This window comes from Xyrauchen texanus, chromosome 21, assembly GCF_025860055.1.
Source record: "Xyrauchen texanus isolate HMW12.3.18 chromosome 21, RBS_HiC_50CHRs, whole genome shotgun sequence".
Classification (NCBI taxonomy): domain Eukaryota; kingdom Metazoa; phylum Chordata; class Actinopteri; order Cypriniformes; family Catostomidae; genus Xyrauchen; species Xyrauchen texanus.
The window spans coordinates 27,118,152-27,139,365 of record NC_068296.1 but is presented as its reverse complement, the minus strand read 5'-3'; the positions used below and the strand labels follow the sequence as shown (position 1 = coordinate 27,139,365).

The 21,214-nt window shown below is 41.8% G+C and overlaps 2 protein-coding genes across 2 annotated transcripts; both read left to right on the top strand.

The window, feature by feature from the left end:
• The first annotated feature begins 595 nt into the window (after positions 1-595).
• On the top strand, positions 596-8,389 carry LOC127661875 (uncharacterized). The gene is made up of 2 exons (XM_052152817.1): positions 596-1,516; positions 7,757-8,389. Exon 1 carries the CDS (start codon positions 703-705, stop codon positions 1,351-1,353), a length of 651 nt encoding a protein of 216 aa, XP_052008777.1. The 5' UTR covers positions 596-702; the 3' UTR covers positions 1,354-1,516; positions 7,757-8,389.
• Positions 8,390-8,565: 176 nt separating this feature from the next.
• On the top strand, positions 8,566-20,717 carry LOC127661845 (monocarboxylate transporter 13-like). The gene is made up of 5 exons (XM_052152771.1): positions 8,566-9,156; positions 11,969-12,187; positions 13,173-13,316; positions 14,389-15,234; positions 18,386-20,717. The coding sequence occupies exons 1-5, from the start codon at positions 9,150-9,152 to the stop codon at positions 18,559-18,561; spliced, it is 1,392 nt and encodes a 463-aa protein (XP_052008731.1). The 5' UTR covers positions 8,566-9,149; the 3' UTR covers positions 18,562-20,717.
• The last annotated feature ends 497 nt before the right edge of the window (positions 20,718-21,214 follow it).

The window sequence follows — 21,214 nt, the reverse complement described above, 5'->3', positions numbered from 1 at the left end:
GGAAAACACAAAGTTACAGCACTAAAAGAGCTGCATAATCAGATGGGACACCAAGGCACTGACAGAACAATATCGCTGATAAGGGACCGCTTTTTCTGGCCATACATGCAGCGTGACATAGAGCAATATGTAATGAGCTGTACTTGCCTGAAACAAAAAAAACCTAGTCGTGAAACAAGGGCCCCTCTAACAAACATTGTCACCACCCAGCCATTTGAACTTGTGTCAGTAGATTTCCTCCATCTAGATAAGTGCAAAGGCGGCTACGAGTATATACTAGTACTTGTAGATCACTTTACACGTTTTGCACAGGCATACCCGACAACATCGAAATCTGGAAAGACAGTGGCTGACAAAATATTCAACGATTATGCTCTGAAATTCGGGTTTCCAACACGCATTCACCACGATCAGGGAGGTGAGTTCGAGAATCAACTCTTCTCACAGTTGAGCAAATACTGCAGTGTAGCTGGATCAAGGACAGCCCCTTACCATCCACAGGGAAATGCCATCCACAGGGAAATGGCCAAGTAGAACGCTTTAATCAAACGTTAATACAGATGCTCAAGACTCTTACAGACAAAGACAAGATGAGCTGGAAAGACTCTCTGAATAAGCTCATATTCGCTTATAACTGCACACGTAACAGGCTTTTCCCCATTTTATCTATTGTATGGCCGCTCTCCAAGATTACCTATTGACATGTTGTTCAGTTTGCCCACAGAAGATGGAAGTCGCAGCCAGAGTGACTATGTTGAAATGTGGAAGCAAGGAATGCAGGAGGCATATGCTATCGCAAGAGAAAATGCACACAAATCTGCTCAGCGGAATAAGAGGATGTATGATACTAAGGTGAGGAGTTCAGTGTTGTGTCCAGGGGACCGTGTGTTAATCCGAAACATGACCCCTCGTGGTGGAACTGGAAAATTAAGGAATCACTGGGAAGACACCATCCATACTGTAGTCCGTCAAGTGGGAGAGGATGTTCCCATTTATGAGCTGAGACCTGAACATGGGAAAGGAAAAACCAGGATTCTGCATCGAAACCTCCTCTTACCTTGCGATCACCTACCGCTGGAAGCTGAAGTACGCCCACCTGTGAAACCAAAAAAGAAAACTACAGTAGCTGATAAAGTCAGAGAGGAGTCAGAGGAAGAGGATGATGATGAGGATTACTATTTTGTGCCACCTCAGACCTTTGCTCAACCACCAAAATCAGTGAGAGAGATTCCTGTCATGGCAGCTGATGTGATTCAACCAGATCTAAATGAACACGCAGCAGAGCAACCTCTGATAAAACATAGTGATGATAACTCAACAGATAACCAGGATGTCCGGGACAACATCGCATGAGACTGGGGAGGAAACATCACTGCCATCAGTGGATAGCACACACGAAGTAGAGTTGGAGACCAGACCTCAGCGGCCGCAGAGACAACGTAGGCCACCAAAGACCTTCAGCTATGATAAAATTGGAACCCCATCCTGCTACAGTCTTGCTGCATTTCCCTCTTATGTAAGAACTCAATTATGGGCACAACCGGTACAGTCATACTACAACCAGCACCTTTATTTGTGTGGGATGTAAACTAAAAAAACTATTCCTGCTTTGAACAGCTTAAACTGCCTTGCACTCATTGACTCATGAGAAAGCAGAGTGCTGCTAATGTCACAAACATTGCACAGTTGAGGACTTAGTTACACAAGTTAACTGTGGAGTATTCAGGCGATGGACTGTAAAGCGTTCAACATTTCTTCAGATATTGGACATATACAGTATGTGTTATGTGGATTGAAAACGAATCGGTTACCTTACGTAACCTCGGTTCTCTCTAGAAGAGGGAACGAGTATTGCGTAAGCTAACTTACGCTACGGGAAAGATTCATCTTTTCTGAGATATTGAAGCCAAAAAATTATCCTTAATTTTGTATCCATTGTCAACGCAGTGCAGCAACTGCATACCTTGAGTGGGCTAGCTAGCGAACTCATAGGTTGCTCTGCGGCAACTGCTGCAGCCTATAGACGAACTTGAGTGAACTTGCGTCCAATGACAGGCACCCGCGCCGTCACTGCCTCAAAGCCCACCAAAATGGGCATGGCTAGAGTGCATATAAGCGTAAGTTCGTAGGCTGGAACCCTGGTTTTCATTGAATGAAGCGAATATCGCTCGTGGCGCGAGCACGGCCGGCTACGCAATACTCGTTCCCTCTTTTAGAGAGAACCGAGGTTACGTAAGGTAACCGATTCGTTCTCTTACGAGAGGTTCTCTCGTATTGCGTAAGCTAGCTTAAGCTACGGGAACCCATTGTCAACGGCGTGCGTGCCAAGCATCCACTGCATGAGCCCCGGGGGTGGGGGGACCCGGGGAGCCCTTGTGAGTGGGGGAATAATATTTGGCTGGCAAGAGTGCGGGCCAGTGTGTGTGTAATACATAAGCACATAGTGGGAAGGAAAAGACAGAGCGGCGGTGCCAGTCTGTGTGGAATGTGTCCCATCAGTGCAGCTCACCAGGGGAGCTGTAGCGTATTAAACCGCTAGTAGTTTCGCCTGCAGGGCGGGCACTTCCAGATTGTAATCTGACAAAGGTGGAGGGGGAAGCCCAGCCCGCTGCCACACATATGTTGTGAATGGAAATCCCGCTGGACCATGCCCACGAGGAGGCCATGCCTCTAGTGGAGTGAGCCCTAATGCCTAACGGGCATGGTAGGTCTTTTGACGCGTACGCGGCAGCAGTAGCTTCCACTATCCATCCAGTATCCATCCAGTGTCTGTTTCGAGGCGGTGAAACCCTTGGTGCACCCTCCGAACGAAACGAAAAGCTGCTCAGAGCATCTGAAAGAGGCGGAGCGCGCAGTATACAATCTCAGTGCTCTGACTGGGCAAAGGAGATTGGCGTCGCGTTCACTATCGGATGCTGGCAGCGCCGATAGGGAAATGATTTGTGCTCTGAAAGGAGTACCGATCACCTTGGGGACATAGCCATGTCTAGGCTTTAAAATGACCTTGGAGTCACTTGGTCCAAACTCAAGACACGCAGCGCTGACAGACAGCGCGTGAAGGTCTCCCACACGTTTAACTGATGACAGGGCAGTCAGAAAAACGGTTTTGAGTGAAAGGTATTTCAAATCCACGGATTGAAGAGGTTCGAAAGGGGGGGCTTTCATAGCTTCGAGAACTACGGAAAGATCCCAGATAGGAACCGATGGGGGGCGCGGGGGGTTCATCCTTCTAGCTCCCCTGAGGAAGCGGATGACCAGCTCGTTTTCGAACGCCACGATGGCCGCCACGTACACTTTGAGCGTGGATGGGGCACTTATCCAGCAGCCCTTGTAAAAACACGAGCAGCGACGACACCCCACATGTCCGTGGGTCCAGGTCTCTGTCGGTGCACCATTTTGAAAACACAGACCATTTGGACGCATAGAGTCTTCTCGTGGAAAGGGCTCTAGCGTGTATGATAGTGTTTATTACTCCTTCTGGCAAAGCGACGGGTAGTCGTTGATCACCCACGCGTGCAGCCCAGCTCTGGGTGGGGATGCCAGATCGTGCCGCGAGCTTGAGAGAGGAGATCTGCTCTCACTGGAATGGGCCACGGGGCTGTCAGTGACAGCCGCGTAAGCTCCGGGAACCATGTCTGATTCTCCCAGCCGGGCTATGAGGAGCACCGAGTGACGCTGTTTCCCTGATCCTCTGCATTACCTGTGGCAATAGCGAGACGGGAGGGAAGGCGTAAAGTGGGCGGTTGGGCCAGTCCTGGGCCAGCGTGTCCTCGCTTTTCGAGAAAAATACTGGGCAGTGAGAATTCTCTTCTGACGCAAAGAGGTCTATCTCTGCTCTGCCGAATATACTCCATAACTTCTGGACTGTTTGAGTGTGCAGGGACCATTCCCCTGGGGAAATATTGTCTCTGGACAGTCTGTCTGGGCCGCCGTTCAGGTGGCCTGGCACGTGCGTCGCCCTCAGCGAGCGCAGGTGGCACTGGGACCAACTCAGTATGCGTTTTGTCAGATGGAAGAGGTTCCTGGATCTGACACCGCCCTGACGGTTTAGATAGGATACCACAGATCTGTTGTCCGAACGGACCAGGACGTGGTGACCCTGAATGACCGGGAGGAAGCGCACGAGTGCATACTCGACCGCTATCATTTCCAGACAATTTATGTGAAGGAGCTTTTGATACCATTCGGCCACTGCCCAGGGCTGCAGAGCTGAGATACAGGTCTGAGTCACTCTGATCGGCTGGCGGCCCGTGGCCCAAGCCCGGCGAGACGCGGGTGTTTAGCCAATGCTGAAGCGGGCGATGCACAGTAAGCCCAGCTGAAGTACTGCTGCGGCTGAAGCCATGTAACCTAGCATTCTCTGAAATTTTTTCAGAGGCGTGAGGCTGTTCATCTGAAAGGACGCGGCTAGTCGCTGAACACGGCGCGCGCGCTGTGTAGATAAGCGAGCCGTCATTGCCATGGAGTCTAGTTCTATTCCAAGGAAGGAAATTGCCTGACTGGGCTGTAGTGAGCTCTTGGTCCAATTGACTGCAAGGCCCAAACTGTTCAGATGACTGAGGAGAACTGTCCTGTGAGACAGAAGCTCCGTATGTGACTGTGCCAAAATCAGCCAATCGTCCAAATAGTTCAGAATTCGCAAGCCCTGACTCCGCAGGGGTGTGAGCGCCGCATCCATGCACTTCGTGAAAGTATGGGGTGCTAAAGACAGGCCGAACGGAAGGACGGTGTATTGATAAACCTGGAATCTCAAGAATGGCCTGTGACGGGGATTTATCTGAATCTGAAAGTAGGCATCTTTCAGATCGAGAGAAATAAACCAGTCCTCCTGGCGCACATGCGCGAGGAGTTTCCTGATTGTAAACATTTTGAACTGTCTTTTTGCGAGCACCTTGTTCAAAACCCTGAGATCTAATATTGGTCTGAGGCCGCCGTCTTTCTTGGGGACAAGAAAATAACGGCTGTAAAACCCCGACTCGCTCAGAGAAGGTGGCACTCTCTATGGACCTTTTGCACAGAAGGTTTGCTATTTCTGAACGAAGCATGCAGGCTGCTTCCGTGTTCACAGTAGTTTCGAGCCAGCTCTGAAGCGGGAGGGCGGCGATCGAACTGTAGCAAATAGCCCTGTTTTATTGTGCTTAACACCCATTTGGAAATCCCTGGGATAGCTTTCCACGCTTTGAAGCGTAACGCTAGAGGGTGAATGGCCAAGTCGCCCTGATTGCCGCACACAGCGAGCTGAACAGAATGTGTGAGCGCTTACTGTGCTTATGCATGATTGCTCGCAGACAGCAGGGACAGGCTGTTCTGTGAGTGACTTCCGATTGAGGTGAATGGGAAAAGAGTCACATCTGTGAAGTGATGCGTAAGCATAGTCACGGGCATGGGACTTACATACAGAGAGGTGTTTGCTGGCCATGTGACAGAGCGGGCAGAGAAGGGCGCCAAGACGGATTCGTGGGCGCTTATTGACTCTAACACTCGAGCTGGCTGTGCCTGCTTTATGTGAGTGGGCTCTGATAGGGACACGGGAAGTGTAATGCTTGTGTGTAGGGGTGAACACTGGATTGTGGGCACATTTTCTACACATAAGGCATGTGTGCTTTTCACAAAATGTCTTTGTTCGCTGTGAAAACGGCATTTGAGTGCAGGCAAGCGGGCAGTATCACCGGCTTGTTGGCTGCTGAATCCACCACTGCAGTAGCCTGAGAGTAGGGGACTGACAGGGGGCGAAGCTTTGACGGTGGTCCGCCCTGTCGACGCTGAGAAGTCTGGCTTTGCTGAGCTGGGCGCTGTGAAGAGGCTCGTGCAGGAGGCTGGTCACGTGGGCGGCCTGCAGAGGAGCTAGCGCGACGAGGCAGGAAGAGATTCATGGCTTGGGTGGCTTTCTGGACTTCCGAAAAACGGTCAACAATGCCACTCGCTGTGGAACCGAAGAGACCGGACGGAGAGAGCGGCGCGTTGAGGAACGTGGAGCGCTCAGCTTCTCCCATATCGGCTAGTGTTAGCCATAGGTGTCTCTCGGTCACAGACAGCGCGGCCATGCACTTCCCTAGGGCTTGAGCTGCAGCTTTGGTGGCGCGAAGGGCGAGATCCGTCGCGCTCCTTAGATCTGAAACAGCCTCTGGGTGCCTGCCTTTCTCATCCCATTCTCGGAGACGGTCCGCTTGGAGGATCTGTAAAACGGCCATGGAATGCAGAGCAGATGCGGCTTGGCCGGTGGCGGCATAGGCGCGGCCAACACAGGCGGAAGTAGTTCTGCAGGCCTTAGATGGGAGCACTGGCTTAGACCGCCATCTCGCGGAGTGCGGGCAAAGGTGTGCTGCTACCGAATCCTCGACCGGGGGGATGGAAGAGTAGCCCCTCTCGGTGGCGCCGTCCACCAGAGCAAGAGAGGTGGAGACGTGGGATCGGTTCCTGGCCGAGAGAGGCGCGTTCCACGATTTAGAGAGCTCGGCGTGGAGTTCCGGCAGGAAGGGCGCCGCGCGGCGACGGCTCTGAAGAAAGCAGCCGTCGAGTCTGTTGGGAGCCTGCTCAGAGGGCGGTGACCACTCGAGCCCGAGGCGGTCGACGGCCTGTGTGAGGAGGTGCGTTAGTTCTTCCTCGACTCCGGCGCAGGTCCTGCTGGATTCCTGGGCCGAGGAGGAGGCTTGGGAGCCTGACCACTCCTCGCTGTCCGAAGCCATGATGGAACAGCAGCCCTTATCCTCCGCCTCGTCATCCGAGATGGCAACAGTGCGGCCGCTCGGCGGCAACTGCGCGGTCCCGGAGGGCGGGAGGGTGAAAGCGAGGCTCGAGGGAGAGGCTCCAGGGAGGTAGTCGCTTCTACCACCGGTTCCGGCAGCCTTTGGGAGCGGGCGCTTCTTTCTGCGCTGGCGAACGAAGGCGCGCGGCGGCTTCGGTTTTGAGTGCTTCAAGTCGAGCCCGCAGGGTTGACATCGGAAGCTCCTCGCAGAGGTCGCATCCGCCGTCAGCGAGGGTGAGCTCTGCATGTTCCAATCCCAGGCAGAGAGCGCAGATGAGGTGGCGGTCTCCGGCGCTGAGAGGGCGCGGCATGAGGCGCAGGTGGTGCGAGGCATCTTAAAAAAGACGCTCATTGCTCTTTTTGTGAAGTTCGCTGAGGAACTTGCTTGCTCTAAAAAGGATATGTCGCCGGATGGCGTAGCTCGCAGGATGGCTGAAGGTGGCGAAGACGGCCGGCTTCTTCAAGCGCTGTCCAAGCATGCTAGATGCCCCTCGAACGGCGACGCGGCTTCTGCAGTTCAGAGATGCGAAGAGCTTTGCTGAATAGATGAAAATCAGGGTTCCAGCCTACGAACTTACGCTTATATGCACTCTAGCCATGCCCATTTTGGCGGGCTTTGAGGCAGTGACGGCGCGGGCGCCTGTCATTGGACGCAAGTTCACTCAAGTTCGTCTATAGGCTGCAGCAGTTGCCGCAGAGCAACCTATGAGCTCGCTAGCTAGCCCGCTCAAGGTATGCAGTTGCTGCACTGCGTTGACAATGGATACAAAATTAAGGATAATTTTTTGGCTTCAATATCTCAGAAAAGATGAATCTTTCCCGTAGCGTAAACTAGCTTACGCAATACGAGAGAACCTCTTGTAAGAGAACTGAATGTATCAAAAGAGTTCCAGACTGTAACCAAACAGCCAAAATTGGGCATATGTGTGTTATTTTGAGACAGACAGAATGTATCAAAAGAGTTCCAGAGTGTAAAAAGTGTTCTGAACATGTTTGAATTTATGGTTACAGGTAATGATGTTGAGGACAACATCTAATTTTGAGGGGAAGTATGTGACAGATGGGAATAATGCGTTTTACCAGTAAGTCATTACACATATGATCTGATGAAAGTTTGTGTCCTTGCATCTTTCATTCAATTATTCCCCTTTTCAGGGCTTTACGTGTGTGTGTGTGTGTGTGCGTGCGTGCGTGCGTGCGTGTGTGTACATGGTTACACTACATTGTCCCCACAAAGTAGGAGATCTCAGGTTTTACTATCCCTTTATTATACTTGAGACCTTTGAAGCTCAAGGCAGCATAGAAGTAATCCATAGTGGTTTAATCAATGTTTTCTGAAGCGATGCAATCACATTGGGTGAGAAACAGATCAATATTTCAATACTTTTTACTATAAATCTTCAGATGTAGTAAATAAGGACTTAAATATTTAAATGTTTCTCATCCACACCTATCATATTGCTTCTGAATACATAGATTTAACCACTGGGATTATAAGGATAACTTTTATGCTGCCTTGATGTGATTTATGGTCACGCTTCACTTGCATTGTATGGACTAACAGAGCTGAGATATTCTTCTAAAAATCTTTGTGTTCTTCAGAAGAAAGAAATTCATACATATCTGGGATGGCATGAGGGTGAGTGAAGGAGAGATATTTTGGGTGAACTATGCCTTTAAGTTGATTCAGTCATATCGAATAATATTTTTGGTTGGGACAAAAAACTTTAAAATTTAAAAATATGTAGCTTAGATTTTACCACATGAAGCATATTTTTAGGTTACCTAACCTTCCTAAACACACACACTACTCTCCACAGTAATACATTTACAAAACAGGAGTGAGCTCATTTATGGTTAGGTCCAGAGATCAGATGTCTGTGCAAGGGACCTACAAATGTGAGGCTCAAGCAGTTTTGTTGTGCAATTTAAGCAAAATAATATACAATAATATTTTAGAATTATTATTATTTTTATTTTTTTTAGGTGAAATGTGACCTCGACATGTTTTATATGAGATTTACCCATACACTCTCATGAGTTAAACAACAACATTATTCAACCTATGTTTTTATAGACTTTTAAAAGAGACCTTTAAATGCTGCACCGACACTCATCAGCTTATTTGAACCGTTACTTTATTTTTCAATTATCTTCTTTCATCTCTAATCTCTCCCTCTTATATGAAGTAGTGTGCTGCCAAGCAAGTTACCACCAACTTCCTACTTTTTCCTTGTGTTGACCTTTGTATCTGTGTGAAGCATGGATATGCAATGTCACAGAGGATGAGCCTGTCAGAAGTTGGAATGTGTTTAAAAATAAGACAGTTCCAGTGTAACAGAAGGCTATCTCGTCTCATTTCACAGTGGATGCTCTACATTAATGAGGAGACCCTCCAGACATCATGAATGGTAAGATCTTATTCAAGCAATAAGGTACGAAAGCCAGTGCTAAATTGTGCATACATTTATCGCTAAAGGGCATCGCTAGGCCCTGTAACCCCTATAGCTGTGACTACATTCACAATATTGCAGGGTCACCAGTGGTTTATTGCAATCATAAAATGGTTACTAGGTGAACGGGTGTTTCGCTGAAAGTTTTTACTATATTTTATATAATAGTGTGATACTAAATTGACCAATCAGAAGACAGAACTGGAGGTTAGTTTGGAGTTAGTTAAATCTTTTTTATTATCTGGATTAACACACTTTTATAAAAAAATGTGTATATTTTGCCTATTTTACCAAATTATAAGGATTTTTTTATTCTACTAGCTTTTAATGTAATCTTAGCATTATATAGCATTCTTAAAGAAAAAACATCATTTAAAATTAATCGTAAACTCAAATGTAAAAATTTAATTTATGTTTTCACATTTGAAATTTCCTTTGTAGTTCTGTAGGCTATAACATGTAGGTTATAAAAGGGGGTGGAATATAGGTTGTCATGTGTTCACCTGTCTTAAAGGGATATTTCACCCAAAAATAAAAATTATCTCATCATTTACTCCCTCATGCCATCCCAGATGTGTATATTACTTTTTTATATAGAACTCAAATATTTGTAGAATATTTCAGCTCTGTTGGTCCTTGACTTTTAGGCTGCCTTTTTGCACTTTTTGCAGCTTCAAAGTTTTGGTCACCATTCACCTGTATGAACCTACAGAGCTGAAATATACTTTTGTGTTCTGCATAAGACAGAAAATCATACACATCTGAGATGACATAAGGGTGAGTAAATAATTTAATCTTTTTTTATTTTTGGGTGAACCATTCCTTTAACTGATATCCACTGTCCTTCGAGTTGATGTGCAAGTAACACTAGTGTTGCACGTCTGGAACATTTGTTGTACAAATGTACTCCAACTGTAAGTTCAACTGACTGCTTCAGCAATGACATTTAAAACACTGTAGGAAGTGACTGAGAGGGTGACCGTTATCAATCAGTTTTGGCAGCAAAAAGTTCATGAAAGAAGCAGTTAGCTCTCTTTGGTATGGTTGCTGTCAGTCTCCCAAGTGAAAAATGTACACTGTGTTTCCATTACTGTTCACTTGCTTCTTTGTTCATTATATAGTGAATGATATATTAATAATAATAATAATAATGTTTCATTTACATAGCATAGCACCTTTCCCCAAGCCAAGGTTGCTTTACAAAATGAACAAAAACACAAATGTATGAAAATAAATTAAAAATAATAATGAACTCATTGGCCAAATGCAGAGGATTACACAGAGAGAAAAGATGTGCTTTTAGAAAGCAAAATATAGTGAATCCGATACAGGTAACTTGGTATGAGAGTCATTTGGAATATACCAAGTAATGGACCTTGTACACATAATTTTTTTAATGGTAGTGTATATATATATATCATTTTATCATTTTGTAATTTTTCCATTGTTTTTACTGCATTCACAAGTTGCACCTAATGGGAAATACTTTATATTTTGTATTTTAATATTGGCCCATGAATTAGAATTTGCAATTATAATAATATATTTATCATAATATGTATATATAAATGTATTTTGTTGCCTACATTTCCAAAATCAGTTATTCAGTTACTTTGCCATTCCACTGACATAAAACACATATTCTGATAGATGGATGATTACTATTCTGCCAGGACCATCAAAATTTCAGCTGCCCTCTGATATACAGTGTGAATTATTCTAACATAGATTACACAATCATACCTCCAGAAAAAGCACATGTGGCCACAGCATGAGGTCAATGTTGTGCATTGCATGTGATTATGCAACAATGTATTAGTTAATAATTCTTCAGCTGTTTTAACACTCAAGAGATAATAATTGATCAACCATATCACTTTCACCACGTGTTACTGGGCTAATAAGAACATCCGTGCTGACTAGGCTGTCTGCTTTTGTTTTTGTTAAATTGCACTTGTTTACCACCTTACAGATGTTGAAAGCTATAACAGAAGATCTACAGTATATAGAATATGTGATACATCTGTATATTATAATAAAATGTATATATTGAGATATTTTAAATTCAGTGGGGTCCAAAAGTCTCCGATTAAAAAAGAAAATGCTTCTATTTAGCATTTTTCTAGTTTAATACAACTTTTTTCCAAAACAAATTTGATTATCAGAATAACATTCGAGTGAAATGGAAAAAATGTACTTGAATTTTGGAATTTCTAGTTTGGTATGTCAATATGTTTGCTTTAATGACAGCATACACTCGAGCTGGCATAGAAATTTATTAACTTTTACGTTTTTCCAGCATGATCCAACAATATTCCAAATATCATCTTGTGTGCTTCAATCAAATCAAATGAGATATCTCAAATGAGATAGACTCAATTTGTCAAAATGTTACCTATTTAATTTGTTACTTAGAAATAGTGCAGTATTAATTTATTTTATTTATATATTTTATATACAGTATACATACATCAAGTCCCCCTCGTGCCACCAAAACAACGGCACATATATATATATATATATATATATATATATATATATATATATATATATATTTGTATTTTATATTTTATGCCATAACGTTTCTGTTTTAAATATATTAAAATCCTAGGGTTTGCTCAAGGGTTATTATTATTTATTAGTTTTTGTATTTTGGACCCCACTGTATGCATTTCCATTTTAAATAGTTACATACTGTTTAATACTGCATCTCTTATTTTAGATTGCAGATAATGCACTGAATCCTAACTTCCCTTCTGATCTTCAATAGAACTTCAAGGGAAGAGACGAATAGTCCTGACAAGAGGTCCCCCTGATGGAGGCTATGGATGGTTCATTGTGCTTTCTACCTTCCTTGTCTTTGGGCTGACATTTGGCATTATCAAGTCCTTCGGTGTGTTCTTTGTAGAAATCCACCACTATTTTGCTACCACAGCAACAGCAAGCTCATGGATCACATCCATCTGTGTGGCAACTGTACATTTTGGAGGTATGAGCCAGTCTGTCATTTCCAACAACAGGTCATTCGTCTGTCCATGCCAAAATGTTAGGCCAAGGCATTACTAGTGTTGCCCCTGTTGAACATACCTAACATGTTCACTTGTGGTAACAAACCTCAATACTCAAATACTCAATGTAGTTGCTTTCAAGTGTCAATTACACCAAGTGTGTTATTATTCAATTATCTGGCTATAAACATCTCCGCTTTAACTAGCTTGCTCTGCAAGACCATCTTCAATCAGTTGCTTTGCCATGACGGAAATTGTCCTGCTAGCATCCCCATGCGGCAAAACTGAGAATGCCATACGTACTTGTGTTGCGTTATGAATTACGGCCTGACACATTTCAGAGCACAACAACACACAACTTGAGCTTGCTTAGCTAGAAACTTTTGCATTTACATACTTGCATAGAGTATGTTTTAGGCCTAAGAGGTCAGAATATTGTGCATATGCTGATCATTACATGCCACTTCTACAAAGTAGTGCTCCAGACAATGGTAAACCTGGCTAAACCAATGGCACTTTACTTTATAACAGCCTGCCCTAGTGGGCTAATTGAGATCCAGTTAAACTTTTAAACATCAGTGGGTGCCCTCCACTAACACTCTCAGTAAACTTGAAATGTCCGAACCTCAGACAGGCACAAACTGATTGTATTTGTTTTGCAAATGTCAAGTCTTTGCCACACTTGATTTTACTGTTGCCGGGTAATCTAATGCATCTTTTGCTTGTTCGTTGTAATCGTTTGATATTTGTTAAAGACATACTTAATAAAAATGAAATAAAAATGCATGACGATACACCCACTGGCACCATAAGACCTTTAAACAGTGTGAGGCTGCAATAAATCTAACAGAGCAGGAGACCAGAAATATGAATTTGTGTTCTACTCCTCCAAGAGCTGACAGAGCACTTGGCTCCTGGCAGTACAGAATGTCATGAGTGTTTATTTCCTGTCTGTCTGTGATGCAGCCCCTTTTGGCTCTGCACTGAGCACGTACTTTGGGCACCGGCCCGTGGTAATAGCGGGGGGTCTACTGAGCAGCATAGGGATGGTGGCAGGGTCATACGCCCAGGATCTACTACAGCTGTATATCACTGTGGGGTTCCTTACAGGTAAGAGCAACTCCAGCAATGGAGCATATGGTTGTCCTCACTTGCTCTCGCTCTTTTGCATGTACACACAGACACTGACACAGTGCAATGACAACACAGAACTTGCATCGTTGATTCAGACCTAGAAATGGTCATCAGCCATTTACAGCAGGTGTAATGGTCTTCTTATTCATAAAACACTCGCATTCAGGACCACTTCAGGAGGAAAAGCATACAAAAAGACAGCAAAATGATGGGCAGAAAGAAAGAAAGAAAGAAAGAAAGAAAGAGACAGTTATGTTTGTTATTACTATTTATGACTAGTTTATCCTTCAAATTGTTTATTTTATTCCTTTTTGTTTAATTTGTTAAATTTCTAAGTATTTTTTTAATTTATATATGATTTTATTTCATGTCATTTTATGTTATATTTATTTGTACTTAATTATATATTTATTTCATTTTATTTATAAAATATTTAATATCTTTAATTGTTGATATTTTTTGTTTAATCTATTTACACTGTTGTGTTAGTTTACTTATTTTGCATTTTTTTCATTGCACACAGCTAATCTGCAAATGTTTTGGTAATACAAATGTTGTTTCATGTTAATGAAGCACACTTTAATATAGAAACAAAGAACATTTTAAATTATTTATTTTCATTCAATTGGTTCATTTCCACATTTGTATTTAATTTTAAGTTACTTTATTTGTATTAATGTGAGAGAAAAAGAAAAAACATTTATGACTTAAAGACTTGAAGTCAATGGCATGATAACAGTCTAATAAGTGCTGTGCAGTTACAACAGTAAACAGAGTATACAGTGGCAGGTCAAGTTGAATGAAAACAATGATATATAGCAGCTAACAAGACCTTATAAAGTGAGGGTATATCAGGCCAGTCAGCGGTACAAGATATATATATAATACAAACTGTATAACCTTGCAATGCTGTTGTCCAATTGGCCAGCAGCGTTTATACAATGTTTTACCCTTGGAAAATTAATGACTTGTCAGAGAAATAATGCTTACTCAGTGTGTATCCACCTACACTGCTCACTCAATGTCCTTTCTGTTTGGTCCTCTGCAGGATTTGGCTATGCCCTTACCTGGACCCCTACTGTCACCATGCTGGGCTGGTACTTTGAAAAGCGAAGGCCAGTAGCCAATGCTCTGGCCAGCACAGGAGAATGTATCCTTACCTTCATCCTGACCCCATCCTTCCAGTTCATGGTCGATCAGTATTCCTGGAGGGGAGCGATGCTGATCCTTGGAGCTCTGCAGCTCAATCTGTGCTTGTGTGGAGCTCTATTGAGGCCACTTGACAGACACATTCCTTCTAAAGAACTTACGATAGAGGAGAAAAATCTAGATTTGGAGATGCTGTCTCAGGCACACAAAAACAGGCCAGTCTCAGAACAAAACTCTGAAAACCAAAATAATACGGTGAAAACCAAAATAATACGTTACATGGACTACACGCTTATCGGTAACATTCACTTCATGGTCTACTCAATGTTTGGTGTCTTCGCAGCTCTTGGCTTCTTCGCACCATCACTGTTTCTGGTACCTTATGCCCACAGTCAGGGAGTTGAGGAGTACCAGGCGGCAGCTCTCATGTCCATTTCTGCGGTACTGGACCTGTCCGGCCGGGTGGTCTTCGGGTTGGTGGCTAACCTGAGGCTGGTGGAAACGATCCATCAGTTGATTGTCACAGTGATCTTGCTGGGCATTGTTCTCCTGCTCTGCCCGCTAGCAACCACCTTCACCCAGCTGGCATTGTTCAGTGCTGGTTATGGACTGGTTTTCGGAGCAACCGTGGCCATTCACATCACAGTGCTCGCAGAAGTGGTGGGAGTAGAGAGGCTGGGCAGTGCTCTGGGTTTCTTCATGCTCATCCGCAGCATTGGTGGACTTCTTGGACCACCTTTGGCAGGTGAGAATTGACATGCTGAAGATGTGCAGTTTTGGAAACCTTCCAAAAACCTTCATGAACTACAATGGGATAGTTCACCCAAAAAGTTACAAAAAAAATAATCCACCAAAAATGACCTATTACATTTATAAAATTGTTATTAGAATATTTCACAAATTGCTTTATGTAAAAAGATATCACATTACTAATAACTTCACTTGAAGTTAATTTCTAAAACATGTTTTTATGATTAATGAATTTAAAGTAATATCTATATTTCCTCCACGTTTATTATCACACACAAGTCTTACATTCAGCACCATGCCTTTACAATGACTTATTAGGGGGTGATTGCCCTTCGGCTGTCAAAGAAACACAAAAAGACGTACATCTGAACATAATTCATGTTTTAAAATTAACATAAATAATACTATTTAAAAAATGTGTAATCCAAGTAATGTACTAAAACGTAATTAACTGAATTGAAAATAACTATAATCTGATTACTAGAATTTAAAATGTAATGCATACCACAACATTTTGACTCAGAAGTTATTAGATAACAGTAACTAATTACTTTGTAATCAGATTAAACCCAACACTGGTGACCTTGTATTTCAAGTTCCAAAAAGGACACAAAAAATATCTATAATTGTAGTCCAGATGACAGATGTTGTGCACTCTGTCCCATGTTTTCAGAAGCAATATGATAGTTTTGTATGGACAGATTGAAATAGCTTTTTAGGTCATTATTTACTTGAAATCTTCCCTTCCGCTGAAGCTTTGAAGTCTTATGTGCATATGTGTTCTTCAGATTCAAAAATGTTTTCGATATCATTGGGGCTAATATATATGTGTAACTGAATATTTCACACCAGTTTGAATATCCGAAATGGATAATGAAATTTGAATTCTGCAGCGGAGGTAAAAATTTTCAGGGAATAACAACCTAAATGGCCCTGCGATGGACTGGCGACCTGTCCAGGGTGTCCCCCGCCTTTCGCCCAATGTTAGCTGGGATAGGCTCCAGCCCCCCGCGACCCTGTACACAGGATAAGCGGTTGACGATGGATGGATGGATGGAACAACCTAAATGTCTATTTGCTCCTCACATAAACCTATCATATGTCTCAGAAGACTACAGTAGCTACTACAAGCTTGTATATCGCAAGAGTTGTATTGACTAATTTGATGGTGTTTTGGGCCTATTTTGATGAAAATTCTTCAAAAATTCTTTCTTTGTGTTCAATTGATTGATAATAGAAATCAAGTTTTGAATTAAATGTAGGGTGTGTAAATAATGGCAGAGATTATTAGTAATTGATAGTTTTTTTTTTTTTCTCTAATTTTGCCTTCTAAAACTGAGATTTAAAAGTTGTACTATATCTTAATACAGTATAGAAATGGTTTACTCTAGTTATACTTTAGATGGACATCATACAGTAACAAGCTGTATGTCTTGATGTATTGTCCAGATATGGAAAAGCTATTTTTAAGTCACTTTAATGCATACCTTTCCCTCATCATATTTTTGGCCTTAAAAGGTTTGACAGTAATTTTATTAATTAAATTCACAGTAATAATACGTTATGTTCTCATAAAGCATTGCTCAACAAGGAAATGCATCATTGTTCGCACTCGGCTATTGTGTTAATTTCATGGATTATTGGTCACCGCATAAACCATTTTTCCTCATCTTTTTGAATAGCGGGCCACGCTTCGTTTGGCCTTGCCAAATTTAAACCATGTTTCATTGGCTGCAATTCATTTCCTGCTGCTCTCTGCTAACACAGTGCAAAGAACACATCACAAATGGTATCGTGACAATACATCAAATGAGCCCCACAGAAGTGCCCAATGAATCAAAAAACGAAAGGCAGCACACAACAGTACATTAAATAGGTGTAATTGATTGCCACCTAATAAGCTCTGATAGGGCTACTTCAAAAAGGCCATTTTGTAATGTGGAAATGGTGACATTTTGCCCTGTGCTAATAAAGTTCTAAGTTGGAAGAGTCCTCACCCCATTCAGCCAAAAAATATTTCCCATGCCAGAGGCAGTTCAACACTACAACCCTCATTCGTCCATTTTTGGGACATTATCTGCCATGTCAGCATATTTAGTGTGAAAGAGTAATGCACTTAGTCTGAATCTCTTGGGTTTTTATTTCATTAAATAGAGCATAGATTGACATTTGGGAGGAGAGGATAGCCCTTATTTTGGGCACTACAGGTTAAGAGTGTAGTCTGCAGGGCTCCATAATGTCCTTCTAATTACACCATAAATTAGTTTTGATGTCTTGACAGCGCAGCAGTTTCTCTGAGTGAGTTTTAATTGGGTTGGAAAATCCCAAACTCTTTTACTGTCGCATTACAAAAAATGACTCTCTGCATCACTGACTTTGTAGGGGCTCTATAACTTGGTGCTTTAATTGATTGATCATTTAAAATAAATGTCCAGAGAAAAATGCATTCCGAAAGAGAGCCGGGCAGAAAAAGTGAGGTGGGATGGTGCCCAAAAAACTGCAAGATAGTGGTGGACACTATTACAGCTAACAACCACCTAGAACAACCCAGCAATAAAGTAAGAACACCAATGTGATGCCGCATTTTGCATCGTAAGCATCACTTTCATTTTCTTTAGTAAAAAATACAAATTAATTCTAATTGTAAACTAGTGTTGAGTGGCATGCAACCTGCCCATTTGGACATCTGCATAATTTGATAACAGATAAATAAATAAATAAAATGACTGTATGCACAGCCTTCGACGTCAACAACAAAAGATAAGAGAAGTATTTTTGCCACCGTTTTAAAATGGATAAGCCTAAATCTGAAGAGTTTTCCTTGTGACTGCTGCCTTTGGCTAGCTAATTGGGCGTATGTAAGGCACTATTTTTTTTTAAGTTGCTTTGGAACAATATGTATTGTGAAATTTGTTATTTTGCTATCTTAATTGCACAATACGCCCACCACATTTAAGAATATTTTATTTTCATTTCAGGACTGACAAGGGTTTATTAAATTAATTTGTTCCTGAAAACCCTGTAATTTTGTATAATATGTATTTAACTTTTTATTACTAATGCACAGAAAATGTGACTTAAAAATGAAGCTATTAGTTTAGCAGAAAATGACAATAATTAAACATATTCTTCTCTTGTTTCTACAGGATTCTTCATTGACAAAATGAATGACTATGGTGCTGGCTTCATAATGGCGGGTGTGGCTCTCATAGTCTCCACCATCTTTCTGCTTTTGTTGCACCATATGAACAAGAAAGGAAAGCAAACGGGAAAAGACACCCCTTTGGAAAACAGAAAAGAAGTCAAAGATATGAAAAACTGAAATTCCGAATTCGGAAAAAGTTAAAAGCGAGACTATTTATAGGCACCATATGTTTGGGGTCACACTTGAGTAGCTACTACATTTATTTTGCAATGTCACTTTAAAGTGGGTTTGTTCAAACACATTTACCCACTATACCCAGACTTCTCTGCTGAGGACAAATATAATTCATGCAAGTCCCACCGAATATGCAGTCATGTAAATGAGATTATAGTTAGAGATGACTATCATATACAACAGGTGTAAATTGACAGCAGGGCCTTTAATGCTGTTGACATGCATTATCTGCTTACCCTGAAAACGCTCTCTCTACATGACATTGAGAGAATACAGTACATCATTCTCACATAAATGAAGCCTTTGATAGATTCTGGGAAGTCTTCTCGGCTTGATCCTATAATGATGCCATTGCAATGCAATCATATTTCATCAGATCTATTGCTCCAGTAAGTCTGAAAAATGGGTTCTGCCTTAATGGACTAATGGATGCTGACTCAGGGTTTAGCTACTGACAATATATGCAGTCAAGCACACTATCTACTGAAATTATTTGCCTATAGCAAAAAAATGAAGCTATGTGCACTCAAAAGTATTTTGGTTTGTTTGTATAAAATTACACAAATTAAAATTTGTATTTGAAATATGGATTTTGTGCAGGTCTTGAGATCCAAGCTGTTCTTGTTTCAGAAAACATTCTCAATGATCCCCCTCTACTGGTGATAAAATGGAAATGCAGGATGGAGAATAAACTATACTGCACAACTGTCATAAGTGATTTTGTAGATAAAAAGCATGCAACAGGAAACCAAAATATAGCCTACATCAAAATCTACTGGATTTATTTAGCAAAAAGTAATTACAAAACCTTAAAGCTGAAGTTTGAATGTTAAAGTAATTTTTCCCAACCCAGCTAAAAGGAATATTCTGGGTTTGATACAAGTTAAAGGTGTACTCTTTTGTCTCTGTGTATCTTGGATTTACACTGACACCTTGCGGCTTGGATGTAGCATAATTTAAAATCAATAGTTTTCAGTTTCAGTTGCTATTGTAGAAATGTATTATTCACAGTCAGCCATGATTACTTTATTTAATGAGTGAAAGTGTCAAACAACAGGACGGTTACTAAGATTAAGCAAATAGTATTCAGCTGGTCATGTGATTCTAACATGGCAGCCCACATGTGCGGATTCTCTCCATGTAGAATAAAACAGCTTTTATAAGATTTCTGATATGACTGGAGTGATCGTGATTTCCTGCATATATTGCTAAATTACAATTCAAGTCTTCAGGAGTTAAACTTAATGAGAGAAAACAAATTGAGTGCACATGTTAGCTCAGTTGTGGCATGATGTTGATTACCACAAAAAAATATTTTCAACCCATCCCTCCTTTTCTTTAAATATAAAAGCAATAATTGAGGTTAAAGTGAGGCACTTGCAATGGAAGTGAATGGGGACAATGTTTGAAGGTTTCAAAGGCAGAAATGTGAAGCTCATAATTTTATAAAATAATTTACATATTTTTTGTGGTAATCAACATTATGTCACAAACGCTGTTGATTGATCTTAACTTGTATTAAACCTGGAATATTCCTTTAATATGCACGCAAATGTGTAGGTTGATTTTCCTGAAAATGTGTAAACGCTTTGCTGTTATCAAAACATTTCACTGTTTGCTTGAGCATTCCAACCAGTCCAACAAAGCAATATTGGCTCAGCCAATATCGTAAGTTTGGGGCGGGACTTTCTGTTTTTTGACCAATTGAAGACGGGCAATGTATTCAGGAACCTTTCATTATTTTTGTAATTCTGTTTGGTGACGCTAGTGGCACAGAAATTACACCCTTCTGCTTTAACCTTTGATTGTCAACTATGAATCAAAGGAGCAAATGTTTTTCTTTAAATGTTGAAGGCATAGAGACTACCACATGACAGAAAACCACATGGGTAGATAGTGCTACTTAGACATGACCAGATCTTTCCTGTTAATACTGTAGCTTTTCAAAGCTAAATAATTTATACAGGATATCAAAGCATTGTTCTGATGCACTCTACAAGAAATATCTGTTCCTGGTATCTGCACTTTGATGTGTTTTATTCATGTTGCTCTGTGTATATCTTTCAAAGAACAATGACTTTCCTCATTTGAAATAACAGAAATAAATACACTTGTTACTTCTCATAAATCTGAGTAGACAAACATTTTGCTAGACTTAGAGAGCCTCTTTGTAAACATAATCCTTGGAGTCACAAACTGCATAAAAATTAACATATGCTTCACACATTTAAGTCTGTTCACACCCAATTGAGCACATATGTCTGTACACACACTCACGCATGATGACATATCTCAATAGCGCACTTTTCCCCGTAATGCATTCTTATGTTTTCTTTTTCTGGATAGACATACACTAGTATCATCAAAAAGGCCACCAGCCATCAGATGTGGGAAGTAAAATCAAAGCTTTAAACTGTCCGCCCCTCATTTCCGGCCCCCAGAACCACAACCACCATTAAAAGAGGTCCCTTTTATGTCTTTTGAATACCATTAATTCCTACATGGACTGTTCTCGCCCTCAGCTGTTACAGACACTAGTTTAGTTACATGTCTATTACAGGTGCTCTCACAACTGAGATATGAAATACCAGGATAA

What these genes read in the sequence shown, in the direction of transcription:
- LOC127661875 (XM_052152817.1), top strand. Translation starts at nt 703, where the DNA reads ATGTTGTTCAGTTTGCCCACAGAAGATGGAAGTCGCAGCCAGAGTGAC.
- LOC127661845 (XM_052152771.1), top strand. An exon ending in GGCAACTGTACATTTTGGAG is followed by an intron (nt 12,188 to 13,172) that starts GTATGAGCCAGT and finishes TCTGTGATGCAG; the next exon opens with CCCCTTTTGGCTCTGCACTG. An exon ending in TCTTGGACCACCTTTGGCAG is followed by an intron (nt 15,235 to 18,385) that starts GTGAGAATTGAC and finishes TTGTTTCTACAG; the next exon opens with GATTCTTCATTGACAAAATG.